The following is a 22954-nucleotide window of genomic DNA, read 5'->3' as shown; positions in this document are numbered from 1 at the left end:
TCATAAAACAACTTAAAACTTACTTAAAACATACAATGAGCTTAAGATCGGCTCTTACCTCTTGATGATAGAGAGAGAGACGACCTAAACTCGGAGATCCAAGCAAATGAGCTCCTGAGTTCCCAAAGCTCCAAAACTTGTCCTAAATGCTCAAAACTTGCAATGAGAGGTGAAAACTCAAGAAAGATGGAGGAGATTTGGAGAAAGAACACAAGATATGGGGAGAGGGAGGTCGGAAGCTAGCTGTGGCCGAAAATGGGAGAAAGCTCGCCCATTTCGGCTAAGTGACCCTTTTATAGGTGGCTGGCCAGGCCACGTTCGGGGGCCGAAAGTGCCTCTGCATGCATGCCATGTTCGACGGCCGAACTTGACTTTCGGCGGCCGAACCTGGACTTCCCTCCCTCATGCTTTCGGGGGCCTAACGTGCCTCCAAAACGCATGCATGTTCGGCGGCCGAACTTGACTTTCGGCGGCCGAACCTGGGTTTTCCCCCAAAGACTTTTCATGCAAAAACTCATTTAATTTTTATACTTAAAACCATGAAATACCTTAAAACATTTTATGAAAACATGTTTCTACCCTGCTAGAGGCTTTCGACATCCGAGATTCTACCAGACGGTAGGAATTCCGATACCGGAGTCTAGCCGGGTATTACACCGGTAGCGGTCCAATTTTCGGGTCGTTACAGAGTGGTATCAGAGCCCTAGGTTCATATGGTCGGACCTAGAGTATCGGGCTCATAGATGTTATAGAAGGTCAAGCACAATAGGAAAGATCATGTCCACTAGGATAGGGTGTAGAGTCCTGTCTTGTATGATGATGTGAAATGCCATGATTATATGCATGTGCATTAATGCTATGTGACGTATGTGATGAGGGTTCATGTGTGCCCACATGAACCATATGATGCTAATGTTTGCTTGATATGTGCTGTTTTTCAGAAAACAGGATGAGGGGAACCCGTCGATCTGCACGATTGACTGGAGTGCCACCTGAGGATGAGGGCATAAGCGCCCGTCCTCCAGCATTGCCTAGGGCAATGTCTAGTAGGTCTAACAGAGAAAGAGCAGTAAGAGACCCTAGAAGGTCTCTGGATCTGGGTAGAAGCAGATCAGTAAGGGGAACAGTTCAGGGGGGAATGTCAGAGGATATGGGGGATGATATGGATGTAGAGCAGAGGAGAGATGGCAGTCTGGGAGTTAGCATGTCAGAAGAGGGAATGGGAGAGTCCCAAGGAGGCACTCAGGCCTCGGGATTTGTTCAGCCACCTCACTACCCACACTTCTCACAATATCCCGGGTATTCGATGGGAGGTACATCGGATTGCCCTAGCTTCACCCCTTATCCCACACAGATGCCATACCCACTCTACTACCCACCATATTCACAATACCCAATGTATCCACCCCCACCTTACTATCCAAATCCAGTTAACCCTACCTCAGAAAATGTTACACCTCCTCCACCATCAGCAGAACCCATAGTTCCAGCTACCCATATACCTAAGCCTAGCTCATCTGGTGGGAGCAAGGTCAAGATGACCGACTATATGAAGTTGGGTGCTCCCCAGTTTGAAGCCGGAGATGACCCGTTTGTGTACCTTGAGAGGGTCAAAACAATTACAGATGAGATAGGTGCAGATGACAGTAGAGCCATTCAGATGGCTGGGTTCACACTCAAATGCAAAAAGGCTCGTGAGTGGTTTAAGAACTATGTGAGCCCGAGGTTGGACAGCCTATCGTGGGAGGAGTTTGCAAATGAATTTGCAGGATGGGCTTTTCCTGACAGTTCAAGAGAGATGAAGATGATTGAGTTTGAGCAGTTAAGGCAGACAGAGGAAATGAGTGTAGAGGAGTACACCGACAGATTCTTGGAGCTGTTGCCGTTTGCAGGGTAAACTCTTGACACAGACCAGAAGAAGTCAAGGAGGTATATCATGAAACTTCACTCCAGGTATTCCTCCTTGATTCAGTCCGTAGATAGGGAGAGCTTCCATGCCATAGTAGATATGGCTAGGAGGATGGAGGCTAGTGCTATCATCGAGGGGAAAATCAAGCAGTCAGTGGCACAGCCTTCTGGTTCTAAGACCCCAGGCTCTTCTTCACTGAGTGCAGCAGCTTCAAGTAGTAAAAAGTGGGACAGAGGCTCCAGGAAGTCGAAGAAGAACAAGTTTTGGAACAAAGTCAAGTCCAGTCTGGGATTAGGGAGTGGCTCAAGCTCTGGTGCGGATAATGCCGTTTGTGCAAAGTGTAATAGGCCACACAGGGGAGTTTGCCGGGCTGGGACAGCAGCCTGCTTCAGATGCGGGCAAGAGGGACACATGGCTCGGGAGTGTCCTAGGGCAGCTTTTGGAACACAGTCTCAGCAGACAGCTTCTGGTAGTGTGGCTCAACCAGCAGCTCCAGCCATGACTCAGGACAGTGGCAGAGGCAGAGGGAGAGGGTCAGCCTCTTCTTCAGCGGGTTTCAGAGGTGAAGGTCCATCAGCTCCAGCACGAATCTTCACAATGACTCAGCAGGAGGCAGACGCATCTAACACCGTGGTGGCAGGTAACTTAATCATTGGTTGTTCAGATGTGTATGCCTTAATGGACCCTGGTGCATCTCATTCTTTTATTGCTCCGAGAGCCGTCGAGAGGTTGGGGTTGATGATCTCTGGGTTAGAGTGTCCTCTCTGGGTCAGTGGACCCAAGTGTGATCCATCAGTGGCAGAGTCAGTCTGCCAGTGTAGTCCAGTGTTTATAGAGGGAAGATGCTTGTCCGCCGACCTTGTGGTTCTAGACTTGACAGATTTTGACGTCATTCTAGGGATGGACTGGTTATCTACCCATGGTGCTACCTTGGACTGCAGGGACAAGGTAGTCAGGTTCAGAGGTCAGGATGGGTCAGAGGTTGTCTTCAGGGGAGACAGGAGGGGTACACCTAGAGGTCTGATATCAGCTCTTCAGGCTCGTAGGTTGCTTAGGAAGGGATGTCAGGGGTATTTGGCTCATGTGAGAGAGCTTAGCAATCAGGTTAGAGAGCCCGCCTCGGTGCCAGTGGTTAGAGAGTTCTTAGATGTGTTCCCAGACGAGCTGCCAGGTTTACCACCTGCTAGGGAGATAGAGTTCGAGATAGAATTGATGCCTGGAACCCGACCGATCTCTATCCCTCCCTATAGGATGGCTCCAGCCGAGTTGAAAGAGTTGAGAGAACAGTTGCAAGAGCTGGTAGACAAGGGCTTCATCTGACCGAGTACCTCACCCTGGGGTGCCCCAGTCTTATTTGTCAGAAAGAAGGATGGATCCCTTAGACTTTGTATCGACTACAGGCAGTTGAACAAAGTCACTACCAAGAACAAGTACCCATTGCCAAGGATCGACGATCTATTCGACCAGCTAGCAGGAGCGGGTTGTTTCTCCAAAATAGATCTGAGATCGGGGTATCATCAGCTGAGGATCAGGGAAGAAGATGTGCCAAAGACAGCTTTCAGGACCAGATATGGGCATTTTGAGTTCCTTGTAATGCCGTTCGGGTTAACCAACGCCCCTGCAGCATTCATGGATCTCATGAATGGAGTGTTTAGCCAATACCTGGACCACTTTGTTATTGTCTTCATAGATGATATCTTGGTGTATTCCAGGAATGCAGAGGAGCATGCCCATCATCTGAGGTTGGTTCTACAGACCTTGAGGGAGCATGGCTTGTATGCCAAGTTCTCCAAGTGTGAGTTCTGGTTGAGGAGCATTTCATTCTTGGGGCATGTTGTGTCAGAAAATGGTATAGAGGTGGACCCCAAGAAGGTAGAAGCTGTGGCTAACTGGCCTAGACCCACTTCAGCGACAGAGATCAGAAGTTTCTTGGGTTTGGCAGGTTACTACAGGAGGTTCGTTCAGGACTTCTCGAAAATTGCAGCTCCTCTGACCAGACTAACCAGAAAGAATCAGAAGTTTGTGTGGACCGACCCGTGCGAAGAGAGTTTTGAAGAGCTTAAGAAGAGGTTGACTTCAGCACCAGTGTTAGCTCTGCCATCTAGTGATGAAGACTTTACAGTCTTTTGTGATGCATCCCGAGTGGGTTTGGGTTGTGTGTTAATGCAGAATGAAAGGGTGATTGCTTATGCTTCTATACAGCTAAAGAAGCACGAGTTGAATTACCCCACACATGACCTTGAGATGGCAGCAGTAATCTTTGCACTCAAGATGTGGAGGCACTACCTCTATGGGGTAAAATGTGAGATCTTCACAGATCATAAAAGCCTGCAGTACATCCTGAGTCAAAGAGATTTGAACTTGAGACAGAGGAGATGGGTAGAGCTGCTAAGTGATTATGATTGCAAGATTCAGTATCATCCGGGTAAGGCGAATGTTGTGGTAGACGCCCTAAGCCAAAAGTCACTAGGCAGTTTATCCCACATGTCGGCTGAGAGGAGACCAGTAGTGAAAGAATTTTACAAGCTCATTGAGGAAGGTCTACAGTTGGAGTTGTCTGGTACAGGTGCGTTGGTAGCCCAGATGAGAGTGACACCCGTGTTTCTGGAGCAGGTGGCTCAGAAACAGCATGAGGACCCAGAATTAGTGAAGATTGCCAGGACTGTTCAGTCAGGCAAAGACAGTGAGTTCGAATTCGACAGTAAGGGGATCCTCCGCTATGGGAGTCGATTGTGTGTACCAGATGACATAGGGCTAAAAGGAGACATTATGAGGGAGGCTCATAATGCAAGATACAATGTTCACCCCGGAGCCACCAAGATGTACCAAGACATGAAGAAAGTGTATTGGTGGCCAGCCATGAAGAAAGAAGTGGCACAGTTCGTGTCAGCCTGCGAAGTGTGTCAGAGGGTGAAGCTGGAACATCAGAAGCCGGCTGGAATGCTTAACCCGCTACCTATTCCAGAGTGGAAATGGGAGAATATAGCTATGGACTTCGTAGTGGGGTTACCGGCGACGTCCAACAGATTGGACTCCATATGGGTGATTGTGGACAGACTCACCAAATCTGCTCACTTCATCCTTGTCAGGAGTGGCTATTCTGTGGACAAGTTGGCACAGGTGTATGTTGACGAGATCGTCAGGCTGCATGGGGTTCCTGTTTCAATAGTGTCTGATAGGGGGCCCCAGTTCACCTCCAGGTTTTGGCGGAGTCTGAAGGATGCCATGGGTACCAGGTTGGATTTCAGTACTGCTTTCCATCCACAGACGAACGGACAGTCAGAGAGGACCATCCAGACAATAGAGGATATGCTTAGAATGTGTGTGCTGGACTTTGGCGGTTCTTGGAGGCAGCACCTACCTTTGGTGGAGTTTGCCTACAATAACAGTCATCATGCTAGCATCGGGATGGCTCCATATGAAGCTTTATATGGAAGGAAGTGCAGGTCACCTGTTTGCTGGGAAGAAGTTGGAGAAAAGGCCCTGGCAGGGCATGAGCTAGTAGAGATTACCAGCAGGGTGGTACCCATAATCAGAGAAAGAATCAAGACTGCTGCAAGCAGACAGAAGAGTTATGCAGACATCCGCAGAAGGCAAGTAGAGTTTCAAGAGGGGGATCTGGTATTGCTTAAGGTGTTTGCTATGTAAGGAGTGGTTCGGTTCGGGAAGAAAGGTAAGCTGGCTCCACGGTACATCGGACCCTTTGAAGTCCTGCAAAGGATTAGGAATGTGTCGTACAAGCTGGATTTACCTGCTTCAATGGAAAGAATCCATCCGGTTTTCCATGTTTCCAGGTTGAGAAAGTTCGTGTCAAATCCGGGCAAGGTTCTTAATGAGCCAGATGTGGAGATCCAAGAAGATCTCACTTATGTTGAACAGCCAGTGCGGATCATAGACACCCAGATCAAAAAGCTGAGAAACAAGGAAATTCCGATGGTGAAAGTCCTTTGGAACCACCATAATATGGAAGAGTGCACCTGGGAGACACGGGAGTCCATGCTCCAGCAATACCCTTATCTTTTCTAAGGTTAGTTTCTTATGTGTTTTATGTGTATGTTATGTTGTATGCCATGCTATGTGCTAGTTGAGGAACATTCGGGGACGAATGTTCTTAAGGGGGGGAGAATGTAATACCCGGCTAGACTCCGATATCGGAATTCCTACCTTCCGGTGGAATCTCGGATGTCGGAGACCTCTAGAAGGGTAAAACCATGCTTTCATAAAATGTTTTAATGTGTTTTATGGTTTTAAGCAAGATGGAAATGAGTTTTTGCATGAAAATAACTTTGGAGGGAAACCCAGGTTCGGCCGCCGAACCTCAAGTTCGGCCGCCGAACATGCATGCATTTCGGGTGTGCCTCAGGCCCCCGAAGGCATAAGTGAGGGAAGTCCAGGTTCGGCCGCCGAACCTCAAGTTCGGCTGCCGAACATGGCATGCATGCGGGGGCACGTTCGGCTCCCGAATGTGGCCTAGCCAGCCACTATAAAAGAGCCCCTTAGCCGAAATGGGCGAGGTTTCTCCCCATTTTCGGCCAAGGTGAGCCCTACCACCATCCCTCACTAATCTTTGAGTTTTTCCTTCAGATCTTTCAAGTTTTTCACTAGTTTTCATCTTGTTTTGAAGATTTTCCAAGTTTGAGCAAGTTTTGAGCTTGGAGACCCAAGGAAATTGGAAATCTCCCATCTCCAAGTTTAGGTCGTCTCTCTCTCGATTTTCAAGAGGTAAGAGCCGATCTCAAGCTCATTGCATGTTTTAAGTAAGCTTTGAGTAGTTTTATGAGGTAGAAATGCATGTTAGGCTATGTTGGAGTTTATGTGTTCATGTTGTGTATTTGAACAATGTGGCTTGCAAATGCATGTTTGATGTGTTGTAGATGGGGTTTAAGGTAGTTTGAGACCCCTAGGAGCTTGTATGCATGTTTTGGTTGAGCTAAATGCATGATTGGAAGTTTTGGGAGACATTTGTGCATGTTGGGAACAAAGTTTCTGCCTTTGGGAGAAACCAGGTTCGGCAGCCGAAGGCACTTTCGGCCGCCGAACCCTCTTGTGGAGGCAGCATTCGGCTGCCGAAGCTTGCCCCTGAAAGAGGACTTTCGCCTCTGTCTGGGAGTTTCGGCCGCCGAAAGTGCCGCCGAACATGCATGAGTTTCGTCTATGTCTGGGAGTTTCGGCCGCCGAAGGTGCCGCCGAACCTGCCTAACTTTCGGCTCTGGAGGGACTTTCGGCCGCCGAACCTGCCGCCGAAAGTGCCCTGTTCAGCCTTCCTTTGCATGTTTTTGCATGTTTGTTTTGAGGTGTTTTAGGGGGTTTTTGGGGGGATGTTTTTAGAGTCATGTTATAGTATGTTGGTCCCTCATTTGAGTCCACCTGTGTAGGTTCGGACCCGAGGAACCGAGGACCTTAGCAGTGAGTTCAGCTGCTTCAGTACTGTCAGAGTCAGTAGAGCTTCAGTCAGAGGTGAGTAGAATAAACTCTCAAGTTTTAATGAAATGAAATATAAATTTTGAGCACGTGCATGCATCATGAATGCCATATGATATTTTAGGTTGGTTGCATTAGAAATCACGAATATGTTGCATTGCATATTACGTTGTCGACGTGGGTAAATGCTGGATGATCCAATAGTCCCTGGCAGGAATTCCAGTGAGCCTTTGACTACGCCCTGGCACAGAGATGAGAAAGTCCAGTGAGCCTTTGACTATGCCCTGGCACTAAGTGGGACACCAAGACCAGGTGCCTAGTAAGGCCCTGGGGCAGTGTAAGTTATGTTATGTTTACAGGAAGTCCAGTGAGCCTTTGACTACGCCCTGGCACAGAGATGATATGGGACTACTTGGTGACAGGTTTACCCTTGATGTGGCTTGTTTGTGATGTGATGCATTCCATGATAGCATGTGTTTTAAATGCTTTATTATTCTGCTCACTGGGCTCTTGTAGCTCACCCCTCTCCCTTTACCCCCAGGCTTGCAGGTACAGGATAGAGCAGGAGTCCGGATAGAGTAATGAAGTCTTAGTTTTGTAATAGCTAGTGTGGACATGATGAATGTTTATGATATAATGTAAAAGTACAGTTTAGATATGTAACGAGATGATGTTTATGGATGTTAGAGGTGTGCTTGACCATAGATTGTTGTAATCCCTTTAGATACATGATTTTAATGTTTACAGATGATTATGTTTAACCAACTCAACACAGGTTATGTCACCCATTTGGGGGCACTGATGAGATCCCACAGAGGGGTCAATGTTTAAGACTATGTTTGTGTATTGTGCATGCACAGGTTGAGTTTGGTGTATGAATGAAAGTAAGGTTTTAATTTTTATGTATGTTGTTGATCATGTATGGGATTATACAGGTTTACAGGTTATATGTCAGGCTTGCTACGGGTCCCGGCGGCCTTAAGTCGATCTGGATCCTAGCGCCGGTAGCGGTCCGATTTTCGGGTCGTTACATATGAGAAGGAAGAAGAATTATAGGAGAGTATTTTAAGAGAAATATGAGAGAATGAAGAAGAATTATAAGAGAAGAAAGAGATAAATATGGGAGAAGGGCGAAAGGAGAAGAAGTATGAAAGAAGGGGATTTTTGTTGAGAATTTTACGAGAAAAGAGGGGGAGGGGGAGGTATTAGAATTTTTAAAGGAAAGAGGGGAAGGAAACATAGGAATCTCTACAGTACTTTAATAGTGTAGATTAAAATTGCTACGCTTTTAAAACTGTCTCAGCAGGAGGAAAACCTGTCGGGACCTATGTCCACACCAAAAACAACCGAAAACTTGTCATGTCTGAAATTTTGAAAGAATTCGAGGATCTGTGTAACTGTCTAACTGAAACATTATCATTAAAATTAAAATATGTGTCGCAATTCACAATTGAATGTATTGAAGTCCGAGTTATTTGCAAATTATGTGTCTATATGGCAAAAAATGTTCCAAAATAAAACCAACGGAATTACACCTCGCCGTTGGCTCTGTTTTTGCAGCCTTGAGCTCAGTAACATAATTACAAAATGGTTAAAAACTGATCAGTGGATTTGGATGAGGATCACTCTCCCCAAAACCAAGAAAGTCATACGTGATCAAGCGAACACCAAACTCTTCGAGTAGTGATGCTTTAATTCCATGTATACCACATGGTTCAATCATATATCAACAACACATTATATATTATGGGCAAATACTTAGCCGTATCAAAAGTTTCTATTCCTTAAGTTTGAAAGCTAGTTTCCATGATTTGGACACCTGACATGACTAAATTAGTTTCCGACTAGAGGCCGTGGAGGGAAACAACAAGGTATTTCTAGAACTCAAGTTAATTTAGTAGATATTGTAGATGAGCCCTTTAAGGAGACAACAACTGCTGAGTTTTTTTCCCCTAATGAAATTTAAAGTCTCAAGCGACATGAGTGTAGGAGATCATGGTACAGGTTACAATCATGGCGTGGGATATGGAAGTGGTGGAGGAGGAGGTAGTGGAAGTGGGTATGGTGTGGAGGTTATGCTGCTGGCAGGAGATATTTTAGAGGACAACAAAGATACACACATATATTATAATCTAGGGTTTGTTGGGAAAAACAAAAGATAGAGTGGGCATGATGGGTAGTAGGGAGGATAAGGCATATACGAGGGATAAGCGTGCATGAGAAATAACCTAGTTTATAAAATTTCCCAAACTTATGAAAATTATTTTATGAACCCAATAATATATATAAATATGCATACATATCATCTGAAGTGCTTCATGGTTAAAGGTAGAATAAGAATATCATGAATTATAGTGACATGGAGAGCTCATGAAGCAATGAAAAAATCCATGGGCACATTTTTAGACTTTTAAAAATTTCTATAAAAAAAAAATTTCTAAAACTTTGATCCGAAAAAAATGGATTTTACCGCGCTTTTAATACGCCGTAAATCCTACCAACTTTTAAAATGTGGTATGTGGTCTTTTTTTTAAATAAATTAAAATTTTGAAAAAATAAAATAAAATTCTAACCTGGTAGAATGTGTCACGCCAGGGAAAATCAATTCCTGATGATTGTCTCTGATTCGCAGTCACTCCATTTTGCAGGGTACCTCCGTAAAAGCTGTTAGATGGAAATTCTGAGAGAGACGGATGCATGCGATATTGAACTATAGCTATACAGAATTTTATTACAGTAAATCTGCATCAGTGCTGCAATTAATTAGTCAATTGCATAGTTTGGCCGAACCAGCCGAGTCTCATCACTCCTGCTTTGTTTTTCTTTATTTCTAATTGCACCACCTGATCAATAATCTTCTTTTTTTTTTTAAATAATTATACTTCACCCTGTCTGGGATGATTATTCTTATAGAATTCAATTTATTCTTTTAAAATAATTCAATTCAAATTTTTGACAGGGACACGTATATTTTAACAAAACCTAGAGACAAAAATGTGTAGCATCCAAAAACTAATCACTGAAATTTAATTAAACTTGGTGTTTAATATATACTTTAATAATTTTAAACTTCTACATTTCTCAGGTAATGCCGAATTATAAAAGAATTTGTGAGCAGTTCGAAAGGTGCAGAACATATCCAATTCCCAGATCCCAACAACTGGGATTGCGGAAAAATCAGAATCAACTTCGATACCATCAATTTACACCAAACTCCATGTAAATAATTTTTTTTTTTAAGAAAAAAAAAGATCTACATTTCTGTTTGCTAAAAGAAAGCTTAGGACAACTATTGTACATCTGTTTGGTTCCGGCAGATCCTATCAAAACTTCAAGCATGAATTTATTACACAAGTACATAGTCAAAAACCGCCTAAGCTAGTCATACCCACGTGAAAAAAATATAAAAATAAAATAAAAAATCTGCCTATCCTGATGAAGTGCAGAACCATTTCAGGCTCAACCAGGCAGGACATCTAACTCACATAACCATTCCTCCATCAATAGTGAACACCTGCGAAAATACAACATATAACTCATTGATCATGAAAATTAAATGAAGAATGGGCTTCATACACTCCATTGCTGGTACTAAGCTTAGTGCCTTAGCATGATAAAGGCAACCCCAAGAAAGAGTTAAATGGAAGAACTTTGGGCTATAATCCTACTGGTCAAATATTCAGAAATACAAGGAGTAACAGAAAGATTCTAAACCTGTCCAGTGACATAGCTGGCAGCAGGACTAAGAGCCAGGAATTCTACCAATCCTGCAACCTCCTCTGGCTGGCCATACCTTCCTGAATGCATAATGAATGATAGTGTCAATTGTTTTACGAAATATTTCATTCAATTTTCTCAACTCATGAAAATCCTAACTAGGAAGGATTGATGTGACTTTCAAAAAATTCTTAAAATGAGTGAAATGATTCGTCATGAGAATAAAAATGATGAGAAATTTTTGTATTTTATGATCTTGTAATTCACCTAAGGGGATTGACTCCAAGATTTTCTTCTCAATATCGGACCCAAGTTTGGCTGTCATATCAGATGCAATGAATCCAGGGGCAACAGCATTTACCTAGAAAATATATTCGTTAGAGCTAATGTACATAAAGTTGCACCGACTGCATAAATCCTGGAATGTGTCAAAACACCAAAATGCAAAGATTAAAGTTATTAAAACTCACATTAATATTTCTGCTTGCATATTCCTTTGCAACAGACTTTGTCAATCCAATAACTCCTGCCTTTGCAGCACTGTAGTTGGCTTGCCCAACATTGCCAACCAAACCCACAACGGATGATATGTTAATGATCCTTCCCTATGAAACCCATATAACATTAGGAGTGATATGTTAATGATCCTTCCCTACGAAACCCATATAACATTAGGAGTTGAGAGCATTATGTTGTAAACAGAGATCAATAGAGGCAAAGACAAAAGTCAATAGTTCTAGCTCAGCTTAACTTTGAGGAATTTCCACTTTTTTTTTTTTTTGGTTTAATGTCTGCAAATTACTGGCTTTAAGTGGGTTAATGATCCAATCTCAAAGAGTGCATTGCCTTCACACTTAAAACACCAATTGAGAAATACCATGGAATTGGAGAAATGTTCCAAAGTTTGTAAGTTATCTTTGGAGAGAGAATCGAAATCAATCTAATTATTTAAGAAGAATTGACAATAGGAAAGACAGCATGAAAAAATGGAATAAACAAACATGCAAAGAGAAAGACACAGTACTATATTAATTGGGTTTTAGTGAAGAAATCAAAGCCTAATTTGCCAAGAACAAGGAAGATTAATGAACTTAAGATAGGCATGTGAATTGTGATCTTGCCTTTTTCTTCTTCATCATAATTTTGGCTGCTGCCTGCAAAGAATGCATTACCTCAGATCAAGTAAGAGAATTCACATATCCAATAGAGCAATTAGGTAGGTCTTAATGCAAGTACCTGTGTGCAAAGGAATACACCTGTGAGATTCAGATCAATAACCTCCTGCCACTGAGATTTCTTCATTCTCATCAACAATGTATCTCGTGTTATTCCTGAAACCAAGGTGAAAAAAAAATTAGGGCGACCAAAAAGAAAGCAATAAATAATGAGAAATAGAGTAAGCTGTTTTCACCTGCATTATTGACTAGTACATCAACTGTTCCCCATGCATCAATAGCCTGCAGATCCAATAATGAAACAAATCATGAAGCGCACCATAATTAATTAATGTCATAAATTAAACCAACAGAAGGTACATTCACTCACAGTTTTCATCATTGATTCCACATCAGCTTCTTTTGAAACATCACCCCCAAAAGTGAGAGCCTGACCACCATAAGCCTCAATCTGCAAGTTATACTCATAGAAAGTCATATATATATATGAGAGATGTCAACAGCATATGCAAGAATAAGATTTTTCCCCTTTTTTGTGGAAGTACAACAACTAGAACAAACAACATGAATAAAAGCCAGTCAATTATGGTCCACAACAATTTCATCCAGAATACACGAGTGCTATTTTTCATTTTTCCTTATTCTTCAACTTCCGGTGGAGAAGTTTTCAGCGAGCTTAAGACAAGGAGGGCATGGAAAAACAACAGAATGAGAAATCTGTGATTAAATAAGAAACAACAAATTGAATAAAGGAAGCTCTTTTATATTTTTGGATAGACTAGTGACCAGGATTGTAACCAATCCTACACAGGTAATCATATGAACTTCTCAAGAATGGTCATTCACCTCTTTGGAAACTTCCTCAGCCTCTTTTGATGACCTGGCATAATTTACCAACACCTGTAATAGCAAAATTCAATTTTAGGCTTGGCAAACAAATCGATTTTACGAATAATGAATTAAGAAGTAAACAAAAATGAATAAATGCACACTAAACTTTACAATATTCAGAATACAGTTAATAATAGGAAATGTGCAATGAAGGATTTAGAAAACTATTCAGAAGATAAGAAAACTAACAGCTAGAAAATTCAGTATTAAATCCATCTTCAAGAAACCAAATAAAACACAATGGCAAGCATAACTCCACATTAGCAAATAATTTGTCACCACATTATTAGAAGGCGTTCAAAATTCAAACATTTGAAAGTTACAAATTTACAATGCATAGAGATGATGATCTTCTGCATATGCCTATTTGTACATAGATAAATAAACAAACAAATAACTAACTTCCGGCACTGCAACAATGCAGTTGAGTAAGAAGCATTTCAACTAAAACACCAAAGCGAAGAGCTCTGAAATAAGGGAACTTCACTGACCTTACAACCAGCTTTTCCCAAGGATAAGGCAATTGCTTTACCAATACCCCTAGAAGCTCCAGTCACTACAACAACAGGCGCTTCCACCTTGTGAGTTGCCTTGGCGCTTGCTGCTTCAGCATTAGCAACCTGAGCTCTTATGCCTGTGTGTGCAATCACAATCAATGAATCAACTATATATAATTGCCAAATTATCTACAAATAGAGTTGTTTTTAGTTACGAAATTTGCTAGAACCATCACTCAAAAGTTTTAAAAATCTTCGACGGATCCGCAAATTCCAAGTTAACAACACGATAGTAAAACTATTACTCTCATTTAAAATCCTAATTCAAAAAACTATAGAAGATAAGAAAAACAAAATACCAGAGGAAGTCGATCCACACTTTAGTCCAATGCCAGGTTGGAGTTGCCTGACTCCCGTAGTAATCGGAGACCATTGACGGAACTGACCAACTCTGCGGTAACCAGAACTTCCGAAATTGGCGGATTTGAAGGCAACAACGTTGGATCCAGAAACAGAAGCAGGCATGATGAGAGCTGCAAAGGGCCTCCGAAGAATGAAAGCGGAAGGAGGCGTGGAGAAGAGGAGGAGGGTGTTAGTAAGAGAAGCAGCCAGAGAACACTGTTGTTTTGGCAACGCTACAGAGGAAACGAGGTCAGCGTCTGTGACTCTGCTTAATTAATGGATTTGGCTTTGTGATTATTTACCATGCAACCATTGAGCTTGAAATGGCCGTTCACAGGACCGCAATTGCAAATGTATGGGAAAGTCGTGATATTTTAAAGTTCTAAGGGTACCTTGTAGATTTCACACAACTGATGGAAACCCAGCGTTGGGCCTGTCCCAACTAACACTCGGAAATAGAAACCAGTCTACCTCTTTTTCTTTCCAAAAAAAGAACCAATGAAAATTTTTAAAATATTTACATTTATATTTTTGAAATTAAATTTAAGTTTAACTTTTTAGTTCAATTTAAAAGTAAGTAATGGGACATGTGACTCGTTTGGCGCCGGGCATCAAGTGATGTTTGATGGCCCGGCCTTTCCTTTTTCTGTTTTGTTGTTTCTTGTTCTGTTTCGTTTTTTCTCATTTTGCTTGTGTTGATTCTAAGTTTTAGTTAAGGGTTATGTGATGGTATTTTTATCGATAATATTTTTAGAATGAAATCGATAATTAATTTGGTGTTAGAGGTTAATTACTCTATTAAAATTCCTTTATGATTATATGAAACTGAAAATATCATAAACCAACTCTTAATCTGTTAATCGGTAGCGATGGGTAATTGAGTTTAGCTCATTTGTTTCTAACATTGGTATAGTGTTTACGATTGACTGTCCTTTGTGGTGTTTGGATTGTTTTTTTCACATGCAAGGGATGGATGGCATCTCGCTGGGGCTGTATTGCAATTCTCTAACTTTTAAGAAGTCTGATAGTGCTTTTTTATCTCTGAACTTGAATGCATCGAAATGATATTGGTACTTTCATGATGTATGTGTCTGTGCTTATCGTTTTCTTATGAAATTGTCTAATTGGTGCTCTGAAATATGTTGGACTTGTTTTGTTTTTTGGACCATTTTCAATAATGAGCTGTGAATCTAGTTTTAAATCATTGTAATAATCTCTTGAGTTGTATTACTCTTGAATTTTTTTAGACTTTTTAATGCAATAAAATTTACATGATTAAAAAGTTTGAGCAGTGGTCTGCTGCGATGGAGTCTTTTTATTTGGAGCGGACCTTTCCCTGAAAGAACTTGGCGTAGGCTTAATTTAAAGATATTGAATTGCTTCAGAAAAGCAGATTGATCAGAAGTGAATTAGCTAATCTCAACGTAGGTTCAGGGATTAAGGGATTAATGAAAGGCCGAAATGTAGCCTATGCTTTATGCCTCTTGGAACTACTCATGCACCCTGAAGAAAGTCATCTGAAGAGTGTACTTCAAGCCCGGGAATTGCACTAGACTGGAAGTCTCACCTAGATAGGGGCTCTTAGCCAACTTCGAAAAATGGGAATGATACCTGACTTTTGGTCGCCTATGATGCTAGGACCAATAGATCAAAAATGGGTTTGTGCCGCATGTGAATCTCAGGTGAAATTTTGAACAGTCATTTCAATATTTTTCTTCCAAAAGAGAAATCAAAGGTGGAAAGTCGATCCGCAGAAGGTTTTCCTGACTCAAAGCCGGGGCTTCCTCTTTTGACCTACCTTGAGAAGGGAATTGAAATTTGAATTAACATTATATTATAAATTAAATAGTATTTTAATTATATATTTATAATACATTTATGACATATGGAAAAATAGAGAATAATGAGATGAATAAAAATATTTAATAATATTTTATTATTAATTGATTAATTAAATTGAATAATTTAAAGTCTACATAAGTTTTAAAATAAAAAAGTCGTTCCCTTTACATATTTAAGATTTCCTTTTTGTTTTTTTTAAAAAATTCATTTTCTTAATTTCCTCGCTTTTTTAAAAAATGAATGAAAATAAAATTTACTTTTTATAATTTTATATTTAGGAAAATGATGAATATCATATTAAATTTAAATATTTTTTATTTTATTTTTATGGCTTTTTCTTTTTTCTTTTTAGTTAACTATTAAACTAATTATGTTATTAAAATATATTTAAATATATAAATAAGAAAACGTATTAATAAATCAATAATGTATGATTTTGTTTGTTAGTTTTTATAGTTAAAAAATTTACACTTTACTTTTTATTAATTTATTATTTCTTTTAATTAATTTATAAGATGAAATTATAATTTATATATCTATTTATTAAAGAGACTGAAGATAAATAGAATTTAGGTTTTTAAGTTGATATTTTTTATGTATTAAAAATTATTATATAATAATTAGAGATCATATTTATCTATATTCTATTAGGATTTTTAAATACAAAATTTATTGTACAAGGAGAATATATACATAAACAATTTAAATTGGGGACTTATCATCCTCCCGCAAACGAATGGGAGGAGTAACCATTAGTTTGTGTTTCATTTGCAGGAACCGCTGCTTCGATAGTGGTTTTGTCAATGCATCAGTTATTTGATCCACCGTTAGAATATAGGACATAATAAGATGTTTTTGGCATACCTGATTACGAACAAAATGAAAATATAATTTCAAATGTTTTGATCTTGAGTGAAAAACAGAGTTTGCTGCTAAGTATGTGGCTACAACATTGTCACACTATATTTTTGGAATTGTTGTCACTGATTGGTGAGGCTCTTCAAGTAAACATTGTAACCAGTAAACTTCGGATGCTGCAGTGGCTAGTGCACAATATTCAGAGTCTATACTCGACCTGGTGACAGTCTTTTGCTTCTTAGAACACCATGATATAATATTAGATCCATGATAAACAATATAGGCAAACGTACTTTTATGATCCAATTTGTCACCACCCTAATCGGCATCAAAATAGGCCACTAAATTACTGATCTTTGATGAAGAAAAGAAAGACCATGCTCAATCATCCCTTTCAGATAGTGACTGCTTGCTAATGGTTTACTGTTGGTGAATGCATGAATTGCGCAACCTTGTTCACAACAAATGTGATGTTTGGGCGAGTAAGTACCAAATATTGTAAGATACCTACAACCTGGCAGAATTTAGTTGCATTTTCATAATGATTACAGTCTCCTACTATCAAGATAATAGTAGGCAAAGAAGGAGAAGGCGCAATATATCCTTGATATATTTTGTCTGCATTAGCCGAAGCCATTTTTCAACCGGTAGACTTTAATTCCCAAAAAATAGACAGAGATCCCAAATATTTTAGTGTAACACGTCGACCAAGTTGTGTGATCAACGAGAGTGGATAAGATGCGTTGAGGAACCTGTTAATAGTAGATCATCCACATACACTAGATAATATGCAATCTGATTTCCTTTTTGTTAAACAAATAGAGTTATCAGCCTTGGAGTCTTTGAAACCTAATGTCTGTTGTAACGACCCGAAAATCGGACCGCTACCGGCACTAGGATCCAGATTGGCTTAAGGCCGCCGGGACCCGTAGCAAGCCTGACATGTAACCTGTAAACCTGTATAATCCCATACATGATCAACAACATGCATAAAAATTAAAACTTTTCTTTCCATATACATCAACCAAACTCAACTTGTGCATGCACGGTACATATATCATAAATCATAAACATTGATCCCTCTGTGGGATCTCATCGGTGCCCCCAATGGGTGACATAACATATGCTGAGTTGGTTTACATAAACATCATAAAAATCTCTAAGATCATGTATTGAAAGGGATAACAACAGTCTATGGTCAAGCACACCTCTAACATCCATAAACATCATCTCATTACATATCTAAACTGTACTTTTACATTACATCAAAATCATTCATCATGTCCACACTAACTAATACATAACCAAAACTTCATTACTCTATCCGGACTCCTGCTCTATCCTGTACTTGCAAGCCTGGGGGTAAAGGGAGAGGGGTGAGCTAAAAGCCCAGTGAGTAGAACCATAAAAACGTATTAACACTATGCTCCAATGAAATGCATCATAACACAGACAATTCACATAAGGGTTGGGTGAACTTGTCACCAATTAGTCCAAGCTAACTTTGTGCCAGGCCGTAGCATGGGGTCCTGGTCTTCCTGTCATAACATACATTACTTACCATTGCCTCAGGGCCTCCTTTGGGCTCCTGGTCTTCGAGTCCTATAACCGTGCCAGGCCGTAGAATGGGGTCCTGGTCTTTTCTTACTCTGTGCCAGGCCGTAGAATGGGGTCCTGGTCTTCCTGTCATGGAATAATTGGGTCATCCAATATTCACCCACATCAACAGCAATCGATGCAATGCGGCATATTCGTGAAAACTAATGCAATAATCCTATTGCATAATCATGACGCATGAAACATGATAAAACATTTAATTTCTCAATTTAAAAGATTAAGTTTAGTTCCACTCACCTCTGGCTGACTCTGACAACACCGAAGCAGCTGAACTCACTGCTGAGGTCCTCGGTTCCTCGGGTCCGAACCTACACAGGTGGACTCAAATGAGGGACCAAACACACCTGAACATAACTATAAACTACTCCCCAAAAACCCCTAAAACATCATGAAACAACCATAGAAAAACATGCAAAGGAGGCCTGGACAGGGCACTTTTGGCGGCAGGTTCGGCGGCCGAAAGTCCCTTCAGAGCCGAAAGTCAGGCAGGTTCGGCGGCACCTTCGGCGGCCGAAACTCCCAGACAGAGACGAAACTCATGCATGTTCGGCGGCCGAAACTGCCAGACAGAGACGAAAGTCTCCTTTCGGGGGCAGGCTTCGGCAGCCGAAAGGCTTGCCTCCCCAGCCATGTTCGGCGGCCGAAAGTCCTTCGGCTGCCGAACCTGGTTTCTGCCAAAGGGCAGAAACTTGGCTCTTTTGCACATTTCGCCTCCCAACCTTCCAAACATGCATCAAACCTATTCTACAACACTCATACACAAGCATACATGTTCCTAGGGGCCTCAAACCATCATAAATCCCATCTACAACACATCAAGCATCCACATTGTTCATGAACATACATTTATACCCATAAACATAACCATAACCTAAACATGCATTCTAACCCATAGATCTACTTAAAACTTACTTAAAACATGCAATGAGCTTAAGATCGGCTCTTACCTCTTGAAGATCGAGAGAGAGACGACCTAAAACTCGGAGGTGGGAGAGATTGGGTTCTTGAACCTCCAAGCTCCAAAACTTTTGCTCAAAAGCTCAAATCTTCAAAACAAAGTTAAAACAAATGAAAATCTTGAAAGATTTAGAGGAAAAACATCAAAGATTGGTGAGGGACGGGGGAGAGCTCACCTTGGCCGAAAATGGGGAAAAAGCTCGCCCATTTTCGGCTAAGGGACCCTTTTATAGTGGCTGGCCAGGCCACGTTCGGGGGTCGAACGTGCCTCCGCATGCATGCCATGTTCGGCGGCTGAATTTGAGGTTCGGCGGCCGAACCTGGACTTCCCTCACTTATGCCTTCAGGGGCCTAAAGCACTCCCGAAGTGCATGCATGTTCGGCGGCCGAACCTGAGCTTTCCTCTAATGCTATTTTCATGCAAAAACTCATTTTCTTTCATGCTTAAAACATAAAACACATTAAAAAATTTTATAAAAACATGGTTTTACCTTTCTAGAGGTCTCCGACATCCGAGATTCCACCGGACGGTAGGAATTCCGATACCAGAGTCTAGCCGGGTATTACATTCTCCCCCCCTTAAGAACATTCGTCCCCGAATGTTCCTCAACTAGCACATGCAAGGCATACAACAAAACATACACATAAAACTCATAAGAAACTAACCTTAGAAAAGATAAGGGTACTGCTGGAGCATGGACTCCCGTGTCTCCCAGGTGCATTCTTCCATATTGTGGTGGTTCCACAGGACTTTCACCATCAGGATTTCCTTGTTCCTTAGCTTTCTGATCTGGGTGTCTAGGATCCGTACCGGCTGCTCAACATAGGTGAGATCCTCTTGGATCTCCACATCAGGCTCACTAAGAACCTTGCCCGGATCTAACACGAACTTTCTCAACATAGAAACATGGAAAACCGGATGGATTCTCTCCATTGAGGCAGGTAAATCCAGCTTGTACGATACATTCCCAATCTTTTGCAAAACTTCAAAGGGTCCGATGTACTGCGGAGCCAGCTTACCTTTCTTCCCAAACTGAACCACTCCTTTCATTGGAGACACCTTGAGCAATACCAGATCCCCCTCCTGGAACTCTACTTGCCTTCTGCGGATGTCTGCATAACTCTTCTGTCTGCTTGCAGCCGTCTTGATTCTTTCTCTGATTAAGGGTACCACCCTGCTGGTGATTTCTACTAGCTCAGGCCCTGCCAAGGCCTTTTCTTCAACTTCCTCCCAGCAAACAGGTGACCTGCACTTCCTTCCATATAAAGCTTCATATGGAGCCATCCCGATGCTAGCATGATGGCTGTTATTGTAGGCAAACTCCACCAAAGGCAGATGCTGCCTCCAAGAACTGCCAAAGTCCAGCACACACATTCTGAGTATATCCTCGATAGTCTGGATGGTCCTTTCTGACTGTCCATCAGTCTGGGGGTGGAAGGCAGTACTAAAATCCAATCTAGTACCCATGGCATTCTGCAGACTTCGCCAAAACCTGGAGGTGAACTGGGGCCCTCTATCTGACACTATAGAAACAGGAACCCCATGCAGTCTGACTATCTCATCAACATACACCTACGCCAACTTGTCCACAGAATAGCCACTCCTGACAGGGATGAAGTGAGCAGATTTGGTGAGTCTGTCCACAATCACCCATATGGAGTCCAATCTGTTGGACGTCGCCGGTAACCCCACTACGAAGTCCATAGCTATATTCTCCCATTTCCACTCTGGAATAGGTAGCGAGTTAAGCATTCCAGCCGGCTTCTGATGTTCCAGCTTCACCCTCTGACACACTTCGCAGGCTGACACAAACTGTGCCACTTCTTTCTTCATGGCTGGCCACCAATAAACTTTTTTCAGATCTTGATACATCTTGGTGGCTCCGGGGGTGAATGCTGTATCTTGCATTATGAGCCTCTCTCATAATGTCTCCTTTTAGCCCTATGTCATCTGGTACACATAAACGACTCCCATAGCGGAGGATCCCCTTGTTGTCGAATCTGAACTCGCTGTCTTTGCCTGACTGAACAGTCCTGGCAATCTTCACTAACTCCGGGTCCTCATGCTGTTTCTGAGCCACTTGCTCCAGAAACACAGGTGTCACTCTCATCTGGGCCACTAAAGCACCTGTACCAGACAACTCCAACTGTAGACCTTCATCAAAGAGCTTGTAAAACTCCTTCACCACTGGTCTCCTTTCTGCCGTGATGTGAGATAGACTGCCTAGTGACTTCCGGCTTAGGGCGTCTGCCACGACATTCGCCTTACCCGGATGATACTGAATCTTGCAATCATAGTCACTCAGCAGCTCTACCCATCTCCTCTGTCTCAAGTTCAAATCTCTTTGACTCAGGATGTACTGCAGGCTTTTATGATCTGTGAAGATCTCACATTTTACCCCATAGAGGTAGTGCCTCCATATCTTGAGTGCAAAGATTACTGCTGCCATCTCAAGGTCATGTGTGGGGTAATTCAACTCATGCTTCTTGAGCTGTCTAGAAGCATAAGCAATCACCCTCTCATTCTGCATTAGTACACAACCCAGTCCCACACGGGACGCATCACAAAAGACTATAAAGTCTGCATCACTAGATGGCAGAGCTAACACTGGTGCTGAAGTCAACCTCTTCTTAAGCTCTTCAAAACTCTCTTCGCACTGGTCAGTCCACATGAACTTCTGATTCTTCCTGGTCAGTCTGGTCAGAGGAGCTGCTATTTTCGAGCAGTCCTGAACGAACCTCCTGTAGTAACCTGCCAAACCCAAGAAACTTCTAATCTCTGTCACTGAAGTGGGTCTAGGCCAGTTAGCCACAGCTTCTACCTTCTTGGGGTCTACCTCTATACCATTTTCTGACACCACATGCCCCAAGAATGAAATGCTCCTCAGCCAGAACTCACACTTAGAGAACTTGGCATACAAGCCATGTTCCCTTAAGGTCTGCAGAACCAACCTCAGATGATGGGCATGCTCCTCTGCATTCCTGGAATACACTAAGATATCATCTATGAAGACAATAATGAAGTGATCCAGGTATTGGCTAAACACTCTGTTCATGAGGTCCATGAATGCTGCAGGGGCATTGGTTAACCCGAACGGCATCACAAGGAACTCAAAATGCCCATATCTGGTCCTGAAAGCTGTCTTTGGCACGTCCTCTTCCCTGATCCTCAACTGATGATACCCGGACCTCAGATCTATTTTGGAGAAACAACCCGCTCCTGTTAGCTGGTCGAATAGATCGTCGATCCTTGGCAATGGGTACTTGTTCTTGGTAGTGACTTTGTTCAACTGCCTATAGTCGATACAAAGTCTAAGGGATCCATCCTTCTTTCTCACAAACAAAACTGGAGCACCCCAGGGTGAGGTACTCGGTCGGATGAAGCCCTTGTCTACCAGCTCCTGCAACTGCTCCTTCAACTCTTTCAATTCTGCTGGCGCCATCCTGTAGGGAGGGATAAAGATCGATCGGGTTCCAGGCATCAGTTCTATCTCGAACTCTATCTCCCTAGCAGGTGGTAAACCTGGCACCTCGTCTGGGAACACATCTAAGAACTCTCTAACCACTGGCACCGAGGCGGGCTCTCTGACCTGACTGCTAAGCTCTCTCACATGAGCCAAATACCCTTGACATCCCCTCCTGAGCAACCTTCGAGCCTGAAGAGCTGA

The 22954-nt window shown here is 42.1% G+C and overlaps 1 protein-coding gene across 1 annotated transcript; it reads right to left on the bottom strand.

Annotated features, from left to right (window-relative positions):
* Positions 1-10550: 10550 nt before the first annotated feature.
* LOC110608053 (3-oxoacyl-[acyl-carrier-protein] reductase 4) lies at positions 10551-14317 on the bottom strand. Its single transcript, XM_021747270.2, has 11 exons — positions 13970-14317; positions 13605-13747; positions 13069-13122; positions 12593-12673; positions 12459-12504; positions 12284-12378; positions 12169-12201; positions 11518-11652; positions 11315-11408; positions 11045-11127; positions 10551-10844 (listed from the first exon to the last, which is right to left on the bottom strand). The coding sequence occupies exons 1-11, from the start codon at positions 14133-14135 to the stop codon at positions 10812-10814; spliced, it is 963 nt and encodes a 320-aa protein (XP_021602962.1). The 5' UTR covers positions 14136-14317; the 3' UTR covers positions 10551-10811.
* Between the last annotated feature and the right edge of the window lie 8637 nt (positions 14318-22954).

This window comes from Manihot esculenta, chromosome 16, assembly GCF_001659605.2.
Source record: "Manihot esculenta cultivar AM560-2 chromosome 16, M.esculenta_v8, whole genome shotgun sequence".
Classification (NCBI taxonomy): domain Eukaryota; kingdom Viridiplantae; phylum Streptophyta; class Magnoliopsida; order Malpighiales; family Euphorbiaceae; genus Manihot; species Manihot esculenta.
Note: the sequence above shows the minus strand (reverse complement) of the source record. Positions and strands in the feature narration are given on the sequence as shown.

Bases quoted from the DNA above. Each gene is read 5' to 3' on its own strand.
- LOC110608053 (XM_021747270.2), bottom strand. From the start codon at position 14,135: ATGCCTGCTTCTGTTTCTGGATCCAACGTTGTTGCCTTCAAATCCGCC. The intron at 11,653-12,168 runs GCAAGATCACAA...TGGGTTTCATAG, and splicing joins TTATGATGAAGAAGAAAAAG to GGAAGGATCATTAACATATC. The intron at 10,845-11,044 runs GTTTAGAATCTT...GTATTTTCGCAG, and splicing joins CCAGCTATGTCACTGGACAG to GTGTTCACTATTGATGGAGG.